General features: G+C 51.8%; 1 protein-coding gene across 1 annotated transcript in view; it reads left to right on the top strand.

The window, feature by feature from the left end:
• Positions 1–27,121, top strand: part of LOC119109210 (TWiK family of potassium channels protein 7) — a 38,791-nt gene extending 11,670 nt beyond the window's left edge. Inside the window, exons 2-4 of the mRNA XM_037232804.1 lie at positions 18,514–18,716; positions 20,119–20,397; positions 25,872–27,121. Coding sequence (XP_037088699.1) covers positions 18,514–18,716; positions 20,119–20,397; positions 25,872–26,078 — 689 coding nt within the window. The 3' untranslated portion in view covers positions 26,079–27,121. The remainder of the gene's footprint in view (positions 1–18,513; positions 18,717–20,118; positions 20,398–25,871) is intronic.
• Positions 27,122–27,665: the final 544 nt, after the last annotated feature.

Raw genomic sequence — 27,665 nt, 5'->3', positions numbered from 1 at the left:
CGACCACCGGGCGTCGCAGCGACACGACGCAGAACAATACTGACAGGGGGGGGGGGGGGAGGGGGGGAAGTGGATAGTCGCAACGGCAAGACCGTGTGTCAGCGTGCGCGCATACAGTGTCGCGCGTAAGTATGCACCATCATCATAGTCGTGAATTCGCCCGTTTTCGACCATTCCTTATGATTAATGCCAGATCTAAGCAGCCAGAACAGGTAGAAACGTTAAACAAGAGGTTCGAGGGAGGCGAGCCGTCTTTAAATATTTGAGCGGTTTCGACACTGCTCGGCCAGTTAGAGCGCCAGTAATCGACTGATGTCAACATCACGTTTTCCGAAACCGGCCTAAACACAGCACGCTGAGGCGTAAACCCGGACGGATCTATCCAGACGTAAACCCAGACGGACCAGCCAACAGCTGTACTGATACTAGAAGTAATACCATGTACTGGCATGATTATTGTCGCTATAATAGACCAGCACGACACGCCCACTTAAAAACGACTGCCGAGAAGTTCTGGCTGCGACGCTGCTGCCATCTACAGGTGAAAATAGCACATGGGCGGCGCGTCCACACGGCCACGAACCGAAAGCGTCCTTAGCAGCGGAGCACAGAGATCAGCTAGCTGACCATCTCCCTCAGCCGTGGCCAGCCCGTCGCACGGCCCTGACAGCAGGGCGTAGGCGATCAGTCAGCTGACCGTTCCCCCCAGCCATGGCCAGCCCCGTTACAGGCCCCTGGTGCACGCTTGTCGGCTCTGCAATTTGTGCCGCCCTGCGCCGCCGACACACGGACCTGCGCTGTGTGAATACCACCAACGACAGGTGGACGCCGTCAGCGTAGCCGACTGATCACGTACTTACACCCGCAACCGACAATCTGTCAACCGCTCGACAGTGACCGCGCTGTTCACTGCTCCATGGCGACGTGCGCTCACCGTTCAGTTTACAGTGACGGCCGTGGTCGCCTCCCTTCAGTCGCCGCGTGTCCACTGCGACATCGCTCCCCACTGGTCCATGCACACCCACGGTGTGTCCGTCCTTCGAGAGACGCGGTGGCAAACACCGATCCGCAGAGATGGTGGTGCGTTCACTGATCCTCAGAGACCGTGTCTCCACCGGTTCACAGTCACCGAGTGTTTTCCGCCTTTCCACTGAGGCGGCGCTGACCCCTGCTCCTCCGCCACAGTGCATCCACAGGCTCATAGTGATAACGCTGCTTATTCGTTTCACCGTCGCCGGGCAGAGGGATTTTTGCTAGAAGTGAGCTTTTCCTCCGTTTCAAGCAATGCAGGAAAGAGTGTGACATCAGTGTGCAACGTACATTCGCAAGACAGCGATCCACCTTTGATAGGTTGATGGCCTTCAAGGGTAAAGCAATGCATATTACCTGCTCTGACCTTTCAGTATGTTGGTCAGTCCTACGATACTATTTTGCATTGAACCTGGTTCAAACCATGATAATGCACCTGTTTCTCCCCGCACTGAAAGCGAAACCAAGTCAAAGCAAAGCCAAAGCCCCAAATGGTACTGTTTCGCTTTAAGCATGGCAGCGACCATGAATTAAAAACTCTGCTGACTACGTGACAGCCATTTGAAACGGGACCACCAATTCAACGCATGTTTGGCGGCAAGGCTTTATCATTGCCACCGGTCGACCAAGTTCACAGGATACGCCGAATTGGTGTTGCCAAGTTTTCGCTACGGAGGAATGTTTTGAACAACGTTTGAGGGTTTTCATCAAGATAGGTTATTTTCAGTCCTCAAAACAACTCACAACTGAAGCAGTGTAGTCACAAAGTGTGCTGAAGAAATACTCCAGCGGCGCGTCGATATTGGTGAATTAACTAACCTTCACTGGATAGATAACATATCTGTCATAGTGGTGAGTAGGTGTGCGATGTGGTTATAAACAAAATGACCAATTCCGGAGGAAACCCTGGGCTGCTGAGGAAAAGTTGGATACAAATGGGTTTTCAATCTGAATTGAATACGCCTAATCTAGTTACACACGTAGCCGGTTACATTTCCTTCCAAAACGTCGCAGTCTAACTTCAACCTGGTATCAGGGACTTAGAGCGTCATAGGCATTGGGTGCAAACCCTAATATCAACTCACAATTTCGATGCATTGCCATGAGGTTAGCTCTAAATCTGCTCGGAAAATTGGTGTTGGGGGGAGGGGGAATGTCCACGCTGATGCCCTATCTGAAGGGTGAGCTCGTTCAGAGCGAATGGCCAATTGGCCACGCTTAAAAAGCAACACGCGAACGAACTAAATGCTAGTTGGGCGTCGCGGCGCAAACGTTTTGGTCGACTCGCGAGGCTGACAGACCGCTTCTCGGAAGAGGCTTGGCGGTAGTCACCTGTATCATAACAAGCAGACGTCCCAGGTAGGTCTCACGCTATCCTGTGCGCGTGTCCACGGGCAGCCCACTCGGCGCTGTGGTGCCGTGATTATGGAAGGAGGCAGTGAGAAGCTGGGATTAAACCCATGTTTCCATGCCACGCGGTATGCGTGTCGTCAAATTTTAGGACGACTGGGAACACGTTTGCCACCCTCTCTCCTGGTGGCGCCTGTTGCACCTTATGGCACATAAAAGAAGACGATTTGGGCTCCAGGACGCTTTAACTATTTTCCAGAAGACTGCACGGTCCACCAGTGTGAGCATCAAAGCGTCTGCACAAGATAAAAGTGGCAGAGGTTAAAACCGCAGAGCGACCACCGTAACCACAGCTACATCATGACGGCGTGCGCCGGAGACGGGGGGTCCCGGTGGCGGGGCCGCGCGGTCGGCGGCGGCGTGACGCGTTACCGGTCACGTCAGACGCGGGGGCAGACGGCCCCGGCCGCGGCCGCCGCCGTCCGCGTCTGACAAACAGCCCGCCGCCGGGGCCGCTGCGGCACAGCCGTGATTCACGGTCAGGTGACGCAGGCGAGCGTTTGTTGACTTGCGTGGTCAGAACGTGCGGAAGCACACCGTCGGCGCCGCTGTGAAGGAAACCCCGGCGACTCGGGCGGGCGCCGGCCGCGCCACGGCGTAATCGGTCTGTTGACGTGGGTCACACCTGACGTGGCCGGTGCCTCCGTTGGTTCAGGAGTTCATTCTTTAATTGCATGATTGTAATCGGCGGTATGAAACTACCCTGAGACGCTGGACAGGTGACGGGGACCGGAGGGAGATGTGTAGACGACGGCGGTGGAGCAGTTGTATTTGTAGTGGCGCCAATCATGAAGTATTCCTAATCAGACATACGGAGACATACCGCAACTACCAAGTGCGTTTTGCATTAATAATTCAGTTGCACCGTCGGGTTTCGAAGCTTATCATTCAACTTGAGTAATTAATCAACCCAGACACGAATAAAACAACCCAGCTTACATGGTTAGTGGCAAACTTCAACCGTAATTCGAACCCAATTTCAATAGGTATAAAACACGCGAACGCGGTATACATGGCCCCACTATCAACTGCGCGCTTGAAGACCAAAGTCACGGAGTAGCTGGACACAAATCTCGGTAGCACCTGCCTGCTATATCGCATGCAAACAGAATGTAGCTGCATGTCATGCCAACGAAGAAGCTGTGTGTCAATGTCGGTAGTACACAAATGTAGCAGCATAGCATGCCGACGTAGATGCTGGGTGTTAATAACCACATGACATGCCGACAGAGTAGCTCGGCGCCAATGGTTATTCCTGTATGTAATTCTGTATTTCATTTTCTGAAGAATGCGAGTGCCTTCAAGTGGTTGCCGTAAACCTTGTAAATGCAAGTCTTACATCCCACCCAAATTTTGTAGAAAAAATCGTCACGGCTCCGGCAATCAGACATTATAGGTGAAAGGTAGTAACTTCCGTCAGTGTTGTATGCTCTGGCTGAAAAGGCTTCTGCTGAAATTAACACAAGTTGATAGATGTAGAAATGCATGCACTTTACTGGCGCGGTGACTGGTTCCATTATAACAATTTTTCCGCAACCTTTAAGGTCTATTTCTCCCTGAGCATAAATCGAATAATGATTCGCGAACAAAGCGATGTTCGGTTACCATGAGGCATGCGCATTTTTATCCAGCATTGTGAACGAGAACATAAAAGAGGTTGGTAAGTGCTGATCAGCCTCCTGCGCAGCGTTGGTATTCGGTAGCACAATTTGAACCACGGAATTGGAATATCGGTATCTCATTAGAATATGTGCTCGCGCTCTCGCTGAAATAGTCTGTAGTAGCCGCATGTAGTTACATCGCCTGCCAACAGAATGGCTTGGTGCCAGTGTCGGGGGTACCCGCGTGTAGCTACATGACATATGGGTATTAGCTGGATGGATGCCAATTGCCAACTGACCATCGGACTGGTCCTGAACGGCCAATGTCAGCCGAAACTTTGCCACCGTTGGCGTCAGCTACAGCATGCATTCTCAGCTCAGTGTATACGGAGCGTGACCGTATGGTGCGATGGTACGTGTGTCAGCATCAGCTTCCGGTCAGCGCCATCCTGTGGACGCTTCCTGCACGGCTATCTTTCTTACTCAGACATGGTGTGCCCCCGTAGTGGTTCCCCCACCCCCTGCTCCCGCCTGAGGTCATCGGAATCGCCTTTGGTTGAATTCCCCGAGCTGGAAACTCCCGTGTTATACCTTCTGCTTGTTTGAGTCGGTTTTACTGGATTCGACTCCAGTGTTCGTCACGATTTTCTTCAATCAGGGATGTCGTCTCAACTAACCTTTGAAAGGCAGAATCAAAGCTGGGGTGACCCAAGGCTTCAGGCAGTGTTTGTGCGTCGGCTTAGGGATCACTCGAATTGGCTCTGGGCCGGAAACCAAGCCGAGTTCGTTGAAGCGGGACCAGGGATAAGGCTGGTGCCGGGAGCTGATGCACTGTCGAATACGGATGCGCCTTCCGCGACTGAGGCAATCACACCCATCTTCCGGCGGAATACCTTTCGGTGGGGGAGTGGTTCAGTCTGCGCATCCCATCCCACTTTTGTGGTGTATTGCTAAGCGCATGGGGCGTCCCTGCTGGTTGGGGTGGCCATAGGCCGGGCCGTTTGCGGCCTGTGGTCAGCCCACCGCACAGCGCGTGCGCGAGCCTCGCCCATCCGGAGCTCAGTACACCGCAGGCCGCACCGTGCCCTTGGACTAGATGACCCATGATGCAAAACGCTTACTGCAGTTAGCATGCTGTCAGAGTGTATTCGCAGTCGTCCCGTGCTGCGTCGGCTTTCATGGCAGCGCTGCCAGGAGCACCATGTATTTCACTGCGTTTCTGAAATAACAATAAGGTGTGCTATTGGAGAACTGTCGAGCTGTATGGTTTAGCCTGAAGGCAACAGCCCATTATATCACTCGGTTCGAAATACTGTTTCAGTGCAGCCGATATGAAGCAGTGAAATAAACCACATGTACATCAACGTAGACAAATTCGTACAAGCTCGGTCTTGCCCCATGGCGACATGGTAACTGGCGAGATTGGACCACATAGCTTGTAACTAAATGCATCTCACTCTCCTCGGCAACTTCACCAGCATGCCAGGGCTGGCAAGCTGCTTTCGCTGGGCCCAGACTGCGAGAGATCAGTATACCTGAAGTCCTCGATAAGGTATTATGCTTGTTAGGAATTTCAATATCAGTTTATGGTGGTGAATAATAACGCGTGTTACTTGGTTATTGCCTACAAGAATGAGCACATTACTCACCACGAATGTTGATTTGTATTGGTTCCAGTGGATTACTGCCCCCCCCCCCCTCCCCCAATGACCAATTTGGCCAACCAAATTGCCCCCTTGCAACCCAATTGCCCTCTCGAGCCAAATCATAAGCATGGTACTGAAAATGGAAGATCAAAATTATAACTGTTTGAAAGCAGGTTTCTACGTATTGGTTCACAACTAAAAGGAACAAAGAAACTTAAAACCGCAATGTCTATTCAGCTGAGTGCAACTGACTGAGCAAGTCACACTTTTAAAGCTGTGTGTTCGTACCGTGTTTACTTGAGTATTTTCTTTTTTCTGCATGCTGCATGTTTTAATACGCGATCAATATGTCTCGCTGACTCTGGTCTAGTTTGTGCTATTTTCTAAGTGCTTTGGCGTTATTCAGTGATGTTTCCAGGTTCTATAAGACTGAAGCACGTTGCATTACCTTGCCATGGCGTCTTTACGGAAAATGGAAGCATACCGGCCAAATGAAAGCACTGAAGAACGTGACTAAGTTATTGACCCCTCCTCTTATATTAAACAAAAACTTGAGGTATGCCGACCTCCACTTCGGCATAAATATCCGGCTGAACAGCTGCGAAAACCTGGCGATCGACACCAGCCGACCAAACGGACAGCGGCAACCGTCTGGCAGTGACCGTCGAAACAGCACTAGCCGTGCCGAACATACCTAACGCGAGTGCTGCACCGCAGCCTGAGGTCTGCCTAACGGCTGCCACCCGGGTACTTCAATGGCAGCCTTTAATAGCCGCGCACGGCACATTACACTCTTCACTCCTGGAGCCGTACGCGTCCAACAACGTCTGAAGCCTCATAACATCGACCCTGCGCCGATTACCGGAACCTGGCTTCGACAATTGACGCCAAACAAAATGATGGTGATGCCCAACAGCAACATCTCCAATGATGCCCAACAGCAACATCTCCAATGATGCCCAACAGCAACATCTCCAATGATGCCCAACAGCAACATCTCCAATGATGCCCAACAGCAACATCTCCCGCCAAGACAGTACAGTGCGAGGAAACGAATTAGATCAGGGCAGTAGTTTGCTTTGCGGTCGGGTGGGAATCCAACTCCACTGCGTTGAGAGAAAAGTGGGTCAGATCCGGGGAGAAACCTGTTGCGCTAGGTTTTCCCCGCTCAGCCCCCAAGCCTATTTTACGAAGCAATGCCGTTATGGTGGAGGCCTAGCGACCTTGACACGTAACGAATCCGTCGATAGATTACTCCAGCGTCAGGTCAGGAACGCAGGGTCCACTTCCAAAGTCGGGACAAGGCCGGACCCGCGATTAACATCGGCCGGCCCGCTGAAACAGTGATGGACTGTTTCAGCGGGCCGGCCGGTCAGTGATGGACTGTGTGGGTCTGGGGACCACAGCGCCTAACAGGATTCTTGTATGGCGAGCAGCCCAGAGGCAGCCTGGAGCAGTGTTCGAAGCGACTCGCGGAGGGACCTGAAGAGTATCTCGGGACCGACGATCAAGTGCATGATTGGGGAACATGAAGGGCTGGCTTTAGGTCACATTGGGGACCCCGCCCGCTGGGCCGTAGCCTGAAATGTCAGTCGGAGGTCCTCTTGCACCGATTGGGGACACCGTGGGGCAGTGCGAGCCTCTCTTTTGGTCAGAGACCAACACCAAACAGCCGGCTTCGTGTCGGTGCAAGCCCTCGTGACCCCTTTCCCAAACAGAGGTAAGGCCGGGACCCACAATTTGCATTGACTGGGACTCCTCAAACAATGGGAATCCCTGTATCGTTCAGAGGTCCACAGTGTCTAACAAAGTATCCTGTGCCGGCAAGGGGCCCCGAATTGGTCAGGGGTACACTTGCCGAACAGGGACAGCGACCGAGCCCCGAATGCTAGGGGCCTCTTGTGTTGGTCGGGGCCCTCCGACAATGGAAATAGATATGAGAATTCACGTTGAAAGTCCGCAATGAGACGATGGAAAATCACGTGACGGTCAGGTTCTCCATTACAGAACTCGCAGCTCTTCGTCCCATTTCAGTCAGGGGCACGTTATGCTAAACTGGAGTCGTTGTGCCAACTAATTGATATCTACGATGATAATGGATCTTTTTGCTCCAATGAGAGTCCCTGTGTCCATCCGCAGTGAAATGTCCGGGTCAGGGGGCCTCCGGCGTCAGGCAGGCAACCACTGTGTGATTGATCCCTCCAAGGGCTTCCGTATCGGCGGGGGAACTCCACCTACGTATCGCCAGAATGGCAGCCGGTAGGCACCCGGGCTGGAACGGAATGACCTTTCACCCCCTGAGCGGGGAATGTGATGTGCTCTTAGCGTTCTTCGAACTGGGCCCGTTGTCCAAAGAGAGGTTCCATGGCATAAGTGCTGCAACAAAAACGCTTACCGACAGGAGTTCTACGCAATTACTTTTACTGCCATACTTACCCACGACTTACGCACGACATATGTGCTAAGCGGGAAAACTTATGTTGCCAAAATTTATGCTCTTCATTACGTCTACTGCGAACACTTATACATTCATTACATATGCTCACTACTTCTACTGCAAAACTTATATGTGACTGACTGATATAAATTTATGACCCCACTTTGATCCCCACAATGTGCGCTAGTTATCACCTATGTTCACAATATTTCTGTACAACTAAGGAAAACGTCGGTACAGCCACTGAGTGATATCGGCTTCGGAAGAGTTCTCTGAACCATTGCAAAGTGAAAGGCTCCGGCGGTTTAGTCTGCGCAATCATTTAAAGTCTGGTGCCTTCAGTTTACTCTCTTCAAAATGCAAACATAATTGTATCCTTTGGTGTCGTCTGGTTTGGGTTTCAGCTAAATAAGGTAAGTATTAAAATGCAACGAAGAAATAATCATGCCCCTCGAAATCAAGATGCCATGTCCGACGATTATTCTTATGAATGAGGCCGTTCTTCAACTCTGTGCCTCTCCCACCTTACCAAGTCTCTGGCTGCGCCCCTGCGTGGGTACACTCATTGAACACCGAGTATGCGTACATTAGTATAATAGAATGGTCACTGAAAAATCACCTTAACTAGCAACGCTTTAACAATTAGCCTACGTCGCACATGACATCGAAATTATGGGGGTTTTATTCTCATTTGCCATACATTCCAACTGAAACGGACTAGGTCGCTTTCCGGTCAGAAACTCAGCAGCTTTGGAGAGTGTCCCAAGAGTACAGTTGGCTTGCAATGTGTGTTTGATGAAATGAGCGGGTAAAGGCATTTTAAGAGAAAGGCATTAACAGACTTGACGGCAAAAGATTCGCTTTTCAATTGCCTTCAGATAGACGAGTTTGACGCAGCGTAGCCGCGCCACTCGGAAACCATTCCGGAAAACCTTCGGGGAACAAACTGACCCCCACCCGAGCGCGTGTTACGTGAGGCCTCGATGCTTGAAATCCATTCCATCAAAATATTGCGACTAAATGTATAAAAAAGAAGCAGGCCACGTCACTAATACACGATATGGCAGTGATCAGTTAACTTGCTGAGTAGCATTATGTTCTATAGACATAGCCCATGGGCACTGTTCACGCATTGTCTGCACCGACCTGAGGTATGCGGCTGGGCCCCTATTTGCGTGTTGTCTGCACCGGCCTGAGATATGCGGCTGGGCCCCTATTTACGTGTTGTCTGCACCGGCCTGAGGTATAGACAGCGCCCCTGTCAGTGTTGCACCGACCTGGCGCCAGCCGGGTGGCGCGCTCTCGTCTGGACCGCCGGTGGCGCCACCGCCGCCGCTCCTAAGCCGCCGCCCTGCCTTATCGAAACACGGCAACGCGGGCTGAGTCGATGGCGGTCCATCCCTCTCCAGGAATATTTCCAGACAGAAGCGGAATACCCAGGCGTGGTTCGCAAGACGGTTCGCTCGGACGCGCCGTGGTTGCACCATCTCTCAACGACACAGCCCGGCTGCCTTTCATCCGGCGTCTCTGACCGCAGTCGAATCCCCTGCGAGGTGCACTGCCGCCAGCCAGAGAGCTTACGCAACGGAACGCAGCCGTCAGCGGGAGGCCCCAACTGCGTTTCCACCGGAAGCTGCCGCGGCACCCCCGTGCCGCGCCCGGGGTCGGACCGCGCGCCCATGACGGGACTCCGCACGGCGCCGCGTCTGTCTGACCTTCACGTGACCGCAGCCAACCGAGAACGGGATGGGGAGGGGGGAGGGGGCGAGAGGAGTTGCACTTGCATCTTGCGGGCGGACGGACAGAGCCAACCAAATAAATAATAGGTACACCTGCCACGCGACCAGCAGCAGACATTGGGATGTTATCAGATGTATCGTTCAGCGCAGGTTGTATTGTTTTATTCATCACACTTCACATAGGGTGCGGCCGAAGAAATGCTTGGGCGCGGCAGAGCTGACCCAAAGACCGGCCGTACCGGCGAGCGGCCCGGCAGATGTGCAAAATATCCGTTCGCACGGGATGCGACCTTGAGATTCTTTTGAGTGGACTAGTCGCTACTGCGTTGTGCTCGTGATGAACCCCAAGGCCTTGCTTGACATGCTGGATGGAAGAAAGCGGGGGCGGGGGGGGGGGGGAGGCGGACTTCCGCAGTCACGTCTCCATCCACCCCAGTCAGCAATATAGTGGGCAACAGCAAATAGGGGGCAGGAGAAGGGCAGTAACGGCAGAACAATAGGCGGATGTTGTTGATTGCACGACATATTTTCCTTCAGCCAGTGAGGTTGGGATATCAGCTTCATCAAAGGCTCCTGAAAAGCTTGACAAGTCGCCGGTTTTACTTCAGCTATGCTTCGTTAGCAGCCATGTTCGTTCTATGCTTACCGTGTCAGGTTTGTCAGACAAAATAGCCAGGAAACGCAACAAACTTTTTCTGAAAGTCGCATCAAAGTCAACAGGTATCTACATATCGCGAACAACGCTCAGCATAAAGTGCACACAAGACCAGTATGCATACGCACAAAACATCAAGTCACACCTCTAATGAAGCCGACAGACTAAGTGACGAAGTGCGTCAGTGTCAGTGAATTTGGGAAACTGGGTCGCTCATCAACCGTGAAACTGGGCGGCGTGCTAATCTGTCCGCACTATTTTTGACCCACAAAACTCCAAAACGACGTTTGATACCGATACCTGAGTGGAAATCCCATCTGAGCGCAATATCGAAAACTAGACCAACAACCTCCAATTAAGAGTGATGCTCACACCCACACAACCCACAGAACTCCAAAACAACGTTTGGTACCAAGACCTGCGTGGAAATCCCATGTGAGGGCTATTTCAAAATCCTGACCTACAACCTCCAACTGAAGGTTATGTTCACGACATTGAAGACGTAATTCAGGGATGCTGCGCAGATTTGGGCGGCTGGCGAAGAACGCATGCTGTGTCTCGCCTGAGTTTAGTTTAGAACCGTTAGCGCGCAACCAGACGTCATCAGATGCCTGAATGTATTACATTTGATCGACGGCGTTATAAATTTGGGATTTTTGCTGCTGGTTGAAGCCTGGGTGTTGTCTACAATTTGCACCACCACCACTCCCTTTGCGAAAAGGCTCAGATCCTTTGCAAGCATAGAGCAGCAGCCCAGGGTGGATCCTCTAAGAACTCCAATGCTATTTGGTAGTTTTTGCGGAAGTTTAACGTCACCCAGGGTTTCAGTGACGCTGACGCTCTGGGTACGATCACGAAGAAAGATCGGAAGATGCAGATGTCGATCCCATCCTAGCTGAATTCTGTAAGGAGTTCGAAACGGTCAATCCTGCCGCAACATTTGCTCAAATGTTTCGCAAATAAGCTCCGGCGCAGTAATGCCCCACTGTCGTTGGCTGATCGGATATGGTCGAATGTGGACATCAGCGCGGTTTTAATGGACTGACGAGGACGGAGACCGTGCGAAGTCGGGGACGTATGGTGATTGTGAGATGCGTAAGCATAGGGATGCTGATGTATATACAACACGTCTATGACTTTGGCTTTAAGGGGGCTATGGAAATGGGCCGGAAGTTGGAAGCGTTGGAAGAAACCCTGGATTTGTAAATATGGTGAACAATTGCATAATTACAGGGTGGAAACGTCGCAGCTGGATACGGAGTGGACCAAATGGAGGAAGACCGCCGCTATAGCGTCCAAGCTAACAGTCGGCTGAGGAATGGTTCGATAAAAATCTTCTTTTTCGGTTGTTTTAGGTGCTACCAATGAAAATGGAGTCTGCATTTTTAATGTTCATTTCGAGCGAGTTTGATCGAAACCAGCTATTCATATCATACCGTTTTTTTTTTAAATTTGAAAGCCGCCGGGAGCCATGAGGTTACCCGGTCTTGTTCGGCCCAGCAGTTGAGTGTCATCTGTACATGCGAGCACCCGACGGATGGTCACGAGACTCGACAGCCCGCTCGTCAGGAGACTGAACAAGATCGACCCAGCTGTCGCGCCCCCTGACATACCGTGAATGACGGCCAGGACAAAGGATACAACACCTGAACACCTGGCTCCGCTCGCCGGGGCTGCTTCGAAACCACGAGGGATCGATTCCACACCATTTCTAGTTGTTAAGGAGGACACCGTGATCGACGCAGCCGAAAACCTCACCTAATCAGCTGCTGTGACCGATAAAACTCGAATTTTTCGATATGTGATCGATAGCGTTAAGTGCAGCATTGTCCCTTGAATGACAGCGGCGATAGGCATACTTTGGTCGAACGAGGCGTTGTTAGTAGAAAGGTAAAAGCGATGTATTTTTCCTGCCGCCTTTACCAGATGGGAGGGATAGATAGGCTGAAATTGTAATAGAACGGCTACGCCACCGGGTTCAAAATCGGCGCAACAGAAGCAACTTTTTACAACCCTGGGACCACACCAGACACTGTTGAAGCATTCTTAGTCCGCATCAGGTGACGTCCCAGCACAGAGAGGAACATCTCCACTTTATTAAACTGGACGCCGTCGCTGCCGACATCCGCCCAAAGAACTCCACCCCCCCCCCCCCCCCCCCCGGAATGCGGCGACCCAGCCCCGCCAGCGTCACCGGCTGCGGTCTGAGGGCAGCCGCGAACGCTCGATAATTTTTTTAAAGATTTAATCCGAACCTTTCGAATGGGTGCATTAGACACCACAAGCATTGCCTAGCGTGAACTCTGGCATCACAGTTCAGGCTAAGCAGTGCTTGTGGTATGAGCCCTGGTCCCTTCCATTCGATCACGCATTATGCATTAGGTGCATCACCCGTGGAATGAATTCGCTGTATTGGCCTATATATTGTACTGTGCCCAGGTTAGAAGGGTGATATATATTGCATCAAGAACCCTAGACGTTCCACACTGCATAGCTCTTTTCAACCGCCACATACTTCTCGCGCCTGCTCAGGAGCCTTCCAAATCCCGTCACCGACTACCGTATTGACTCTCTAGTGAGGTCTCGTGTGCTTCACTGGTGTCCTCTTCGGTGAGCAGCAGTTTCTCCTTAACGCTTGAAATTCATTTTGCGGAGGGAAAGGCAGTGACCCACTCCTTGGCTTTTGGAAACAGGAAAAGGACACTTGGCGACAAGGCAGGGGGTACGCCGTGTGCCCGAGTATTCCCCTCCACCAGGCGTTCAGTATCTCGCGGCTTACCCGCCTCCGACACAGCGTTGCGTGGGAGAATGACACCTGCAGCAGAATGATACCTTTCTCGTTGAGCCCGGGACCTTTGTTCCTGATAGCGCAACGCACCTTTTTCCAGGTCGTCATGCAGCAATCCGCTTCGACTTGACGCCTTGCCGCCTTGATGCCTTCGCCTTCGCCTTAGACGCATTGACTCTTCGGAAAGTTTTGACCAAGGATAGCACCGTCGTATTCGAAGGACGTCATGTGCATGACATTGAGAGTCCCTATGCTGCACCTGCAGTGCCTTGGACGAGGAACTTTCCTGCCTTCACAACTCCGAGCTCTATATTCTCAGTTCCGGTTCCCACAAGTAGGTCCAGGTTTCGTCCCACGTGATGACCGTGTGGAGGAACCAATCTTCCTCCCTGCGTGCACGAGCTTGATCTTTTTGATCTGGTTGCAATGCGACACCGGCAGTTTTCCTCTGTCAGAGGGCGTAATACCCACTTCACTGATATTTTCCTCCCGTAGATTTCTTCCTGGTTGTGTGGTAAGCTGCTCCATCACTTACAGTCAGCCAGTTTCCCACTCGTCTTGTGGTCGTTCACGTTTCTCCATAGATGTAACACTGCTTTCTTGGCCGTCTCTGGTGGAGTTACGAAGATCGATCGCCCGGCGCTGGTATGAACGCTCAGTCTCTCTATAATTGTGTTAAACGTTTCTACACAGAACTGCTGAAAAAACTACACAGAAAAAACTGCTGCACGCGCCGGACACTCGGGTCCGAGGGCTTGCGATAATCGTTTATGCTCGCTGGCGGACCCCAGGAGAAGCACGCACAACTTGATTACCTGCCTGCGCATCTTTCTTGACAAGTATTTTGTGACGTGAGGACGTGACATCCATGAAGGCGCCACGGAAAGATGACTGTGCAATTTGGAAGCCGAGGAATGACGTGTCAAACTATGATAAAGTGTAGGCGATAATATATTGCTGCAATTCGCGCTGGTTTTATAGATACAGACTAATAATATGACCTGCTGCACAACTGATGTACTAGGTATGTTCTCATGTGATCACTAGAAAAAGTGCTGGCAGGACTTTACAACTTGTGATCATTTACACAGAGTGATCATATAAGTGAAAAAGACAGCAAAGCTATGTACGCTCGGGACTTTCTGTTTGCGACTGACATATATATTTCATGTCATAAGTATTTTTATTTTTCACAAAAGAAGGCAGCTTAAATGCCTCATTACGCTCGACGCCTTGACCTAAAAAAATTCCAAGTCGGCTGTGCTTCGCCGAATTCGTATCCCATGACACAATTTTCAGACAATGAGCGGAATAAATATTGTCCAACATTGCCCAATATTGTCGCTGACTTATGGCGGGCCAAGGTCAGGCCATGGTTTCAACGTAAACAATTTCTTGGGAATCGTTCAATCTGATGCAACAACGGAGTGCTAGACCAAACCATATATCTCGGTGATAGTTTCTTAGGCAACACAATTAAAATTGAATTAACAAATTGCCATTGACCTAAGGTCAGGTATAAACGTCAGCGCAAGACCAGAAGCAACCTGTTTTTTATTACAGAGCTTGCTGTATAGGATACTACCATTTTGAATCTATTAATAACAGGAACCACATCATACATTTCCCATGAACTTCTGACAGGTTAGAACAGCTCACCAGCCTACAATGACCAAGGTCAGCATTTTGTTTTTTTCGGAATACGTTGCTCAACCTTATCCTTGACGCCTATTCAAAATGCAAAAATCAAAGCAGTCTTGTATTATTTTGGTCACGATGACCTTCTAGAGGTCGAACAAGGTGATCGACCTCAAATGAGTACCAGTGACTTTCTGCTTAGAACAGGTATCTATGTTCGTGGCGGTTGTATGAGAATGTCTGGGGACACTTTGGACACAAGTCTAGAGTGTGACCTTGTTTGACTTTATTTGACCCAAAGGTCATGGTCTAAGAACTTCAAATGTTGACACACAAGAGTTCACGTACAGGTTAACACAACCCGTGAATTAAGTGTCTGTAGCTCTCTTAGCTTCTAAGGTCTCAGAGGTCAAATTGACCCCACACCTGAGCAACGGGTATTCAACCAGCCACCCGGGCACGTGTTAAGCAGCTATTAAAACCCCTCTTTATGCTGAGTGAGCAGCCGGGCGCCTGATTGCGACCTCCCACCCCCGCATTTCCGCTCGAGGTGCCTCATACACACACACACACACACACACACACACACACACACACACACACACACACACACACACACACACACACACACACACACACACACACACACACACACACACACACACACACACACACACACACACACACACACACACACACACACACACACACACACACACACACACACACACACACACACGCACACACGCACATACGCACACACACACACACACACACACACACACACACACACACACACACACACACACACACACACACACACACACACACGACCCGCCAATCCGTGAGTGTATCTGGATTTGTGTGCGTGGGATTACCTTTGACATCCTATGGCATCTGGCCTTTGTGTCTGGGCGATGGGCGATAACCGCCCGGAGTTTATTGAGGATGCCGCAGACGTGTGTTTATGTCTGCGTCCTTTCGCAAGTATAGCAGGCGCGTATGCTTTGATGTTTGGCGTCTGCGCATATATTTGCAAATAATATTGCTGGTCCGATGGCTGGCCGAGTGCCTGGCAACAAGTGACAATTTTAGGTGACGAGGCGAATATATACATCTATCTATGTATGTCTGTATATATGTATGTACATATTTATACACATAAACATGTATATATATATATATGTATACATATATATATATGCATATATATATTACTATATATATATGTCTATATATATATATATATATATATATATATATATATACAACATCCTATGATATTACACGTGCACACATATGCTCAGTATGTGTGTTGCGCACACACAGTACGCTGTATGTTGTGCAACATGAACGTGTTGTATTTGAGACCGGCTTCGCGACAGGTGACACCGGCTACGTGCTGGGCGGCTACTAGCACACCGTTGGCTCGTACAGTGTTGAAATGGCGCAATAATTTGCAGAGCCACACCGTGCAACCGGCTTCACATCGTCTCCTGCTCCGAGGTCTGACGCCCATTCTTAAACCGCATCCGTCGTGAATGGCGCGCCTGTGAGCGTAAAAGACTGAACACGTCAATCCCATTAGCTCTTGTATGATTGCTTGCTTTCTCCTGCCTCAGAACCAGTCAGTCTGGTACGGCTGTGACGTCCGGTCGCCCAGAACCGGACCCGTTTCCGGCCCGCGTTCTTCACATTTTCGTTGTTTGAAAACCATGCGTTTCCCATGCGAATGAAATGGAGATGGAACATACTGGTGATATCGCGGCGTCGCAGCGATGTGCCGCCTGGTAACGCAGCTCGCGTTGAAGTGCCTTAAAAGAATTACAGAAAAAAACTTTAAAAAATTGTGCCAGGCGTTTCTGCAAACATCATGGCGGTGCGATACGTTGCTGCTAAGTTTAAAGGCCCGGTTTGTGCGTGACCGGCCTGGCCACGCCGGGCTCCTAAAATCGTACGATTTATTGCGCGCGGACGGAGACTGAGGCAAAAAAATGCGCGGCTGGGCGGCGCGCTGGCGGCACGGCCGCATCCCGCGGCTGCTTCACATGGCTGATGACAAAAACAGCCCCGGGTCAGGGCGGTGCGGCGGGCGACGCGACGTCGCGGCGCGCCAAACGTCCGGCCAGAAATAGCGGACCGTCGGGAGGGCGAGCCGCGGCGCCGGCGGCGGTCAGTCGCGTGCCGTCCCGATGGCGTCCGAGGGGTCCGCCGGCAGCCCCGCGGCGGTCCCGCTAGGCGCCCGGCTGCGTCAGGTGTGGCGCGAGCTGGCGCCGGCGCGGCGCCAGCTGGCGCAGGAGGCGCTGCTGTGCGCCGTCGAGACGCTCGGCCTGGCGCTGCTGGTGCTGGCCGGCGGCGGCGCCTTCTCGCTGCTCGAGGGCGGCCTCGAGCAGCAGGTCAAGTGTGGAGTGCGTCACCAGCAGCTCAAGTTCCTCGATGACCTCTGGGGCAAGTCGGACCAGCTGGACCGGCGCGCGTGGCGTGCGCTCGCGCGCCGACATCTCACCGACTACGAGGAGCAGCTGCTAGTGGCATACAGCAGCGGTGTCACCTCGCCGTCCGGCCAGCGCATGTGGACGCTCGGCAACGGCGCTGTATACGCCTGGACGGTGGTGACCACGCTCGGTTAGTGCAGCGCCGCCGGCCAGCGAACGGGTCGGTGCGCTGGCGGCGCGCGTGACACCGGCGGTTGGCGGCCGGCACCGCTCCAAGGCGACCGCCAACAACGCCAGCGGCGATTTATGCAAAAGCGTTACCTGAAGCCGCGGTTAGAGCCGGGTGGCAGTTGGAGCTCTGAAGCGCCGATTTATTTGGAACGTTCTTGGAACCAGCATTTTAACTCTTGTTGGCATCCAAGTCCTCTGTTGTTTTGTAGGTGGCTGCCGATGTCCGGACGCCTTTTTATTTCGGGCGGCACGCCAGCGTGCGTCCTGTTCTGGGCCGGCCAGTGTGCGCTACAGGGTCCAAGGCCTGTACGAAGCCTCATGCAATTGATGGAGAGCCAAAAAGCTGATTTTCTAAGAACAGCCAGTGGTGTCTGCTGTTGTAGTGGCCTGGGGTGACGTCCTGGTGACTCGGCTCAAATGGCGAGCGGGCCGAGGTGCACGTTGGGTAGCGGTGTATGGTCTCCCCAAAGATGGTCAAGCTCCAATCCATCCATGCAACAAGGTGGTGCGTGGATCTATCCTGCCTTGCGCTCTACATTCCCTGAGAACAAGCTTGAAGCCCAACGCAGTAAGAAAACTGTCTTTATATAGCTCTGCAGACGTGTTCATGTGAAGGACCACAACAAACATGGACAGGACAGAAACGTCATGTACCAACCACTTAACGCATGGTTACCCTTTACGTCAGCCTACTTCTCGACAGTTAACACTTCATGCAACTATCGTCTTATTTCATATTTCGCCATTTATGTTACTCCCTTATCTCCTGACAGGCAACGCTCCGCGTAATGATGACCCTTTTGATTCTAGGCCATCTGTGTTACCGCAACATTTTTGCCGCATATAGTCATACGTGTCGAGGCTGTAGGGTGGGCGGGTGCCATCTTTTGACGGTCTTTTTCAGGCTATGGCCACTTGTCGCCGGCCACCAGCGCCGGTAAGGCGGTCAGCATCATTTACGCGATCATCGGCATCCCCATCTTCCTGATCGTGCTGGCCGACTATGGCAAGCTGTTCACGCGCGGCCTCAAGTTCGTCATGGCCGCCGCCTACCGGCTCTACCACACCAAGAGCTGTACGCGGGTCCGCCGCACCGCACCGGTCGAGGTGAGGTCAGACGGTGATTAGAGGCAGGAGAGAGAGAGAGAGAGAGAGTAGAGAGAGAGAGAGAGAGAGAGAGAGAGAGAGAGGAGAGAGAGAGAGAGAGAGAGAGAGGAGAGGGAGAGGGAGAGAGAGAGAGAGAGAGAGATAGATGAGAGAGGGAGAGAGAGAGAGAGAGAGAGAGAGAGAGAGAGAGAGAGAGAGAGAGAGAGAGAGAGAGAGAGAGAGAGAGAGAGAGGAGATGAGGAGAGAAGAAAGAGAGGAGAAGGAAGAGAGAGAGAGAGAGAGTAGAGGAGAGAGAGAGGCGGTATCGGCACACCATGTCACATGTCACGGCCTCGGTGGCACCATAGATTGAGGCAGGCCATACGGAAGGCCGCGGTGGCACAGCGTTACCGCTCGATACGCCAACTGCGTGTAGTTGTGTTCTTAGGATAGTTTTATCTGGAAAGGGTCAAAGTCACCGCAGGACTTCCAGCTCTGGTGAAGCATATGTGGCGTAGAACGTTGTTAAGTCGACACCATTCATCTCGAATTGGAGCAAAGCTCAATCATTACCATCTGTCAAACCACTGAAATACATCAAGACAAATGCTTTGAAAACACTTCTAGGTTTCTTTATGTTATCTTATAGTTATCTTTATCTATTATGTTGGATACGCCTGCCGTAGTGTTGACATTTTGAAGACAAAGATGGATTCTTTGTATGTTTTGTCAATGTCACGACTGATTTACTGCCAGCACAGCACCTATCATCTCCGCTTCTTTTGCTACCTGCTTCACATTTGGCAAAATCAGCCATGAGATACCGCCTCCACAAGCACAACACAAGACGGTTTCTTTGACGACTTTTTTTGCTAAGCACATGTGTTTGGCTGCTTTTTCTCACCTACTCCAGCTTAAGGGGGTCGGAATTCGCCGGTCGCTTTGCAGTTTAACGACATCCTTCTCCAAAGCGCGAAAATTTAGATATACGCACTCACTTCCAAATATGGTAGATTTGCCTCTTAATGGGCGGACCCAAAATGCCTGCACTATTTGATAAGTAATATTGCTAAACTGTTAAGTGGCCCGAGCATTATGTTCCACCACAGGTGCAGTAGGTGAAAAGCAGCCTGACACAAACATCAGCACGCCCAGTTCGCAAAACACCATATGTTTTGCTCGTATATCTGGTTCTTCATCAGTCATTGTAGCTTTACTCAACCCCCCCCCCCCCTCCCCAACGTCGATGACTTTTTTCATGGACCGAACACAATGCCCACCACCCGTCAATCCCGCCTATCAGGATAGCCTCAGCTTCTGTCGCCGTCACCGCTACCAACTGTCACTGGCACGCGCGGTGAGCTCCATCACCTCACGCAGCCGCCATCCGCTCCACCAACATTGCCGTTTGTCTGCCGCGCAGCACATGGTGAAGGGGATCCAGGCGGCGTATGACAAGACCGGACTGGGCGGTGACGAGCCAACGCATGCCGAGCCGGAGGCCGACGACGACGTCGAGGCGGTCGTCCAGATAGACGACGAGTTCAACCTGCCCGTCTCACTGGCGCTCTTCATACTGCTCTCCTACCTCTTCATCGGTGCCATCATGTTCGTGCTGACAGAGGACTGGTCGTACTTCGACGCCTTCTACTTCGTCTTCATTTCCATGACCACCATCGGCTTCGGAGACCTGGTACCTTCGGTGAGTGCTCAGCCGGGAGGAAGCAAGCGTGGCAATCCCCAAGGAGGTGCCGCTTCAGTGAACGGTGCGCCCAAATGACCTGTTGGGGTCTGGAGTGCGCACATAGAAATCAGAACGTGCAAGGACGCGGAGAGCACGATTCCACAGTGATTCAGCTTGCTTAGAGCTGCTCAATGCAGGCGCGTGCATGAATGCCACGTAAAAGGTGTGGCAAATCGCATTCCCACGTCTCATATACGTGAGCAACGAAACGGCGACCGGGCCCGTAGTTGTCGGTGTTCGCCGGGGAAACCCTGGACACTGGGCCAGCGCTGCACGTGATTGTCCGCTGCGCCATGACCTCTCTCTGTGGCATGGGGCAACCCACCCGGGCCGCGATCAGGGACGCCCCGGCGGGTGGGGCCCAGCCACCGGAGCGGCGCTGACCGGCGTCGCGTACTGACCCCAGGACGGGTCCAGAGGGCGCGGCCTGCTGGCCCGACCCGAGAGCAGAGAGTGGCGCGAGGTGCAGGTAACGGTCAGCCTTCCACGTGTGCTGCTCAGCTCAGCACAGCCGAGCACGGGCCGCGGCACGGCCGGCGTCCTGTCCCTCAACACAGCCTTCGCTGCCGGTGTACTGCCCCTCATGACGGCCTTAGCCGCCGGCGTCCTACCTCCCACCACAGCCTCAGCCACCGACGTCCTGCCCCTCACCACAGTTTCAGGCGCCGGTGTTATGCTCCCCGCCACAGCCTAAGCCGGTGTCCTGCCGCTCACCACAGTTTCTGCCGCCAGTGTCCTGTCCTCACCACAGTTTCAGCCACCAGTGTCCTGTCCCTCACCACAGTTTCAGCCGCCGGCGTCCTGCCCCTCGCTACAGCCTCAGCCGCCGGCGTCCTGCCCCTCACTTTAGCGTCAGCCGCCGGGGGCACCGGCTGCTGCGCGTCATTTGGAGCATGCACTCCAGCGCTTTGCACTCCGCACTTCAGGGGATTCGATCAGGTAGAAAATCAGTTGTGAAGAAACACAAAAAACAAAAAACAGAGAATTGCGTTTTTCATATCCGGGCATTTTGTTTCAATCCAGACATATTCACCGCACTCATATCAGATCTCACCTTTTGTGAGGAGTCCAGAACCTGTGCTGTACCAATGCAGGTAAGTTTGGCATTTTATTCCAACATCAGACGTGTCAGCTGGCGCGGCACCTCGAAACATTGCAGCTCCCGTGGTAGTACGCGGAAACACGGCGGCGTTTCGGAACGGAGCGTTGCGTTGGGTATAGGCAAATAATACATTGTCATAGTGGCGATATTTTAAGCATTATGTATCTCTTGAAACCAAAAAATAATGGGATGGGAGTTTTCCGCCTCCCTGAAGAAAAAGTCTGTTTCAAAATACGATCGTTTTCAGCGAGCGCCAGCTGGGTCAAGTGAACACGGGTTTCTCAGCACGCAGGTGCTCACTGACAGCGGACCCGCTGGCGCCCGGTCCGACGAGGCCCTGCGCGGGTCCCGATCCAGGGCAGCGGCCGTGCAGCCGACCGCTCAGTGTGGGGCGGCGGGTCGACGGCCACTCCGGCTGTGACCCTGACCCACAGCAGCGGCGAGCGGACGCGGCGCCAGCGCTGTGCGGCGGTGCGCCGCCCGACGCTAGTTGGCACGGCTTGTGCGACTCTCTGCTGACCAGCGCGCACGGGTTTGAGCTCAGCACAGGGCACAGCACCCACCGTCCCGAGCCTCGCGATAGCTCCTGTACAGTTCATGTTACCTGAGATCCTGCTACTAGGTATCAGTTTCGGTCACGCGACCAGGCATAGCAAACTGAGCCCACAAAGCACACACATCGGGTTTAAATGTGCACTACCTTCGATCATGAATAGCGTTTTTTGAAGCTGATCGAAAAGTGGCTGAGTACTACAGACGGAAAATAAGATACTTTTCTGTGTTCTTTTTTTAGTTCTTTTGGTGACATGGTTATGATCTACATCCCACAGTGAGGACCGAGACAAATAACGATGAATCCAACGCCCACCCAAAAAGGGACAGAGCTCCACCCATGGTGGGGCTCCACCCAAAGCCATTGACCGAGGAAAATATTGTGCAGTGCACGTGAAATTCTTACAATGGCCTCTGTGTGCGACTCCCGCACAAGCACCAAATGTTCCAATTACGTCACATGTCGGGACAGAGCTATTACAATACACCGACATGTGAATGACAGGCAACTGGTCGAGCTGTGGTTGTCATCCCATGACCAGAGTTCGACTCGAGCTCCGATCATGTGAACACGTGAATGACAGGCAACTGGTCAAGCTGTGGTTGTCATCCCATGACCAGAGTTCGACTCGAGCTCTGATCATGTGAACATGTGAATGACAGGCAACTGGTCGAGCTGTGGTTGTGATCCCATGACCCGAGTTCGACTCGAGCTCTGGTCATGTGAACATGTGAATGACAGGCAACTGGTGGAGCTGTGGATGCGATCCCATGACCAGAGTTCGACTCGAGCTCGATCGTGAACTGGCTTACGAGGCGATCGCTTTCGGGTGAGCCAAGAGCCGAGTCAGTTCGTTTGGAGGAATGCCGCTTTGAACTGCCACCTGAATCACATACTTCCGAACCCGCTGGCCCGATATCGATGCTTCTGATAATTTCCGATACCGATACGACTATCGATCATTCCCAACAGTGTCGTGTCAGTGAGAGGACAGGAACAAGAACAGCGATTTGGCACGACCGTCAACTGAAATCAGAGTAACAACGGGCGATGCTTCAATGCTGACAGGGAACGTCCTTGACACTACAAAATAAGCACGATAAGATCATTCCTTAGATACGCATTTAAGCATTGCTTTGATTTGACAAGACTGCATTCAGAATTGGTACGAGTCAAACAGATCTGGTGAATGACGGGTTTTCAACTTCTGAAGTTGAAACAAAACACAGCGACGTATAACATGACACTTTGACAACAAACAATACAAACAGCCAACCGTCCAACCGTATTGTCAAAATAAAGGGGCATCTGTTTACAGACAGGACGGAAAGCTTTACGGACAATCATCTCTCGGTACGTAAGAAGCAGGAACCACCACAGAACAGACATTGCCATTTTTTATTGCAACATAAAGCTTTCAACGTTCTTATGAGGAACAGCCCTCACAAATCCGACAAGCTAAATGCACCCATGTAGTGCATTAATTCAAACGTAATCTCGAAGGCCGCAAACTTAGTTCCATATACTTTACTGACGCTATCAAAACGAGCTCTCACGGCGCCTTGCAGTGCACCATCGCGACGGGGCACCTCTGGAGCACTTGCAACACGAACATGGCAGGAGCAAACGCGATAACAATTGATGAACAACACTTACATTCTTCAAACGTGCAATGACAGAAGATGCCTGCGAATTTGGGGAAGAACATTTATCAACGAATTCTCTCCATCCCCAAATAAACAACTAAATTTGTGCACAACTCATGAGTAAATCGGTGGCGGGCTGTAGCTGCTGTGCGTGTGGTTGTGGCTATGTGTTTTTCTACCGTTTTCATCACGGATGAATTTTATTCATATCCAAATAGCGACAGGAATATTTGTCTTCGTACCAAAAGATGTTCTTAGGAATGTAATGCGAAGGTAATTAAGAAATGAAAGTAACGTAAAAGTAAATGGAAATTGACGAACGCACGAGTGGTTTTGTACGAACACTTTTTTATCTCAACGATACTGCCAAGTCGAAAGCCCGCAGCCTCAAACGATGCATCAAGAAGCTGGCTCATGCGGAGTCAGCGGTCGTTTTTAAATCAAATATGCATAAACGAAAATATTCTGCCAAGATATGTATATATATATATATATATATATATATATATATATATATACATATATATCTAGATATATGATATAAATGATATCTTATGTGATATATATATATATATATATATATATATATATATATATATTATTGAGTCATGTGGCTTACGAGTCAAAAAACGATTAGTCATAGCTGAGTCGGATCTTTGATTTTGCGAGCCGCGTGAGTTATAAATTAAATGATTCAACACTAGCAATGAGTCTGAACTGAGCTGAATCAGAACAAACTGGAATGCCATGAGTCATGAGTTGAATGGAATCCCAAAATCTGAGCCAGTTCTGATCCGGCTCATCGAATTTGAGTCGTTCATAAGTGTGTCTACGACCAAGAGCTAATATTTTAAAAGGAAGTTCTACAACGATGTCATTTCCCCCATCATCTGTCGCTCGTGGTGAAAAACCATTGACGAGAAGAATGGCCAACAACAATTAACAAACAGGAGCTATTTCCTATTGAGCAGCCGTTTCACCAGCTCATGCAACGACGAATTGCCGTAAATGTCGAAAGCCAAATACCGTCAGAAATAAGGGTTCGTTTGGCGGCCTGAGTCGATATTGAAATATATTTTATGGCTGGCCTTACGAGCATTCCACTATGCGCGCAAGGGCATCAGCTACACTAGGTACGGCCAATGGTCTTAAGATCACAGAAAAACCCCTACGAGATTCCTCATCTAATCTTAAGCATTAGCTACCTCAAGTGACTTTGATATAGCGTCAGATATGCCATGGCATGAATACTGAGGGCGTCATGCAACATCTCCAGCTCAAAGCCTGCTAGCCGCCAGCCATCTCAAGTCCCAGACAGTTTTACAAGGCGTCACTCTGATATCGTAAGCACCCTCTGTTCAAGCAGCGCACTGCGTGCATACCGCTGTCATGATAGCCAGCGCCGAAAGATAACGCCGAGTTGCCAGCGAGAGGCAGAGCAGGAGCCCCGGAGGGTGAAAAGAAAAGAAAAGCTTTGAGCGAATAAGCCGCACGGTGGTACGATTGAACCAAGGCAAATGTGCAACCGTGATAATAGAAAGCTTGATGGCATTGGTGAGGGCTCTGCCAGTGCACATGACGCAGAAGCATGCCACTGCATCCAGCATCAAATTCCGATCGCTTGGTATTCGAGGCACGCTAGCCAAGTCTAGCCTTTTTTCTAGCAGGCTAGTGTTGATCGCGCTGTTTCTCTTTACATGGAAGAGGCATGCAGGCATCGTGGGTTTCTGCATCACCGCCAGACAGGGTGGAACTTGGCCAGCGGTAGCCGTGTTCATGGATTTGTTTACGCCCGTAGCTAGATCCTTTGGCCACAGGCGGCAGTTTCTGGCTGGGCCATTGTTGTTTCCCATTCGCCGCCGCTGTCTCCGATTCCGGACACTCGTTCACGACCCAAAGCCGCTGTTGCTGGCTCCGTGCCGCTGTTGCTCACTCTGCGCCGCTGGTTCTGACTTTGAGCCGCTGTTTCTGACCGTGAGCCGCTGTTTCTGACCCTGAGCCGCTGTTTCTGACCCTGGGCCGCTGTTTTTGACTCCGAGCCGCTGCTTCTGACCTTGTGCTGCTGTTTCTGACCCTGAGCTGTTATTTCTGACCCGGGCCGCTGTCTCTGACTCCGGACCATCATTCGCAGTCGGCTGGCGTGATGATGTGCACCACCCTCTACATGATCTTCGGCCTGGCGCTCACCAGCATGTGCATCAACGTGATGCAGGAGAAGATGACGCTGCACTTCAAGCACGCCAGCGTTAAGCTGGGCACGCGGTTCGGCGTCAGCGTGCCTGTGACGCCGGCGCCGCCCCTCATCGAGGTGGCACCTGTGCACGGCAAGGACAAGTAGCGCGAACGGCGACAGCGAAGCCTGAGGAGACTGAGCGGCGCCGACAGACCGTCCGATGGTGGCCGGTCTGTCGGCAGACCGTCCGGCGGTGGCCGGTCTGTCGGCAGACCATTCGGCGGGGCCGGTCCGCCGGCAGACCATTCGGCGGGGCCGGTCTGTCGGCAGACCGTCCGGCAGTGGCCGGTCTGTCGGCAGACCATTCGGCGGGGCCGGTCTGCCGGACCGTCCAGGGGCCGCCGGACTGCCGCCCCGGCATAACTCCGCCCTCAGTGAAGCAGGTGTCGCTCGTGCGCCCGCCACCTGATTGACTGGGGCTGAAAGGTCTGACCTGAGGTCACGACCGCTCAAAGGTCACGTTTCGGCTCAGAGCTGCTGGCTGGTTCGGGGCCGCTCTGGCGAAGGAAGTTTTGTCAGCACCGTCCCCTAGTGCCTTCCAGGCGACCCCGACGAATGGCCCGGCCAGCACCGCCCCTCAGTGCCTTCCAGGCGGCCCCAGTGTGAACTGGATGAGATTATCGCGCAGCCGACGGCGGGAGAGTGCCGCCGGCTGGGGAAGTCGGAGTGTTTGTGTGTAAACGTCGGCGCGGTGACGGCACCGATGCCACGAATCGTGTGTTTGCGTGAAACCGTGGGACTGCGCCAGTGGTGTTTGCCGTGAATCGACTCGCCTTTTTCGTTTAGTACGGCAAACCGCATGCGCGTGAATGTGACGACCGTTCACGTGTGCATGAGTGACAGTGATTTATAGGGCTGTCACCGGTTCAATACTAACTTTCTGGAAAAAGGTAGGCTGATCATGACGTGTGCAAAGAATAACTTCCGCTTTTTTGCTTCCGTGATTTGCAAACATGGAGGTCGATGGCGGCGATGATAAACTGCTTTCTCAAAGGTGGACGACGGTCGGGTTGTGCTGGCGGTCCGCGAGTTCTGGGCCAGTCAGCATTCAACGAGAGAAGCCAACTGGACCGCTGTTTGATTTTCAGACCGAGTTGTTTCCTGCTGATGTATGCCGTCACTTTACCTGAATATGGACAACGTTTCGATGGATGTGTTTCGCTTGATGCTTCTGCCATTGGTGCATTCGCGCCGCGGGATGTTATCCGCCGTTTAGCGAAAAAGGCTTCTGCGGAAATTTGATGAAGACTTTTGAATACGCTTCACCTGAGATGATTGCATAATTGCACTTGATCTATACGATGGTGAAGTCCAGAACTATGATCAGCTTTCGGCGATGTGTTTTCTGACCAAAACGGAACGAAGGGCATAAGGAACGCGAGAATGTGGTGTGCGATACGTATCATAACAAACATTGAGCGCACGGTAATCGAAAAACGTGCAAACGGCTTGCAGTATGCTTTTGATCATCATTTCGGTAAAAAAACAACAATCGCAATTTGAACAACATCATTTCAAACGAAAACAAGCTTTTCAAATGCAATATCTCTAGTACGACGAAGAAATTCCGAGGTACATTGATGTAGTTATTTCATACGACACAGTTTTGGATGAATTAGTGCGCACCGCAAAGGAATTTAGGGTTTGAATGCAGCCAAGGAAAAATAAGCCGACATTTGTTTCCGAACTGGT

This window comes from Pollicipes pollicipes, unplaced genomic scaffold (genome assembly GCF_011947565.3).
Source record: "Pollicipes pollicipes isolate AB1234 unplaced genomic scaffold, Ppol_2.1 Scaffold_7231;HRSCAF=8579_pilon_pilon_pilon, whole genome shotgun sequence".
Taxonomy (NCBI): domain Eukaryota; kingdom Metazoa; phylum Arthropoda; class Thecostraca; order Pollicipedomorpha; family Pollicipedidae; genus Pollicipes; species Pollicipes pollicipes.
This window is presented reverse-complemented; position numbering and strand designations above follow the sequence as displayed.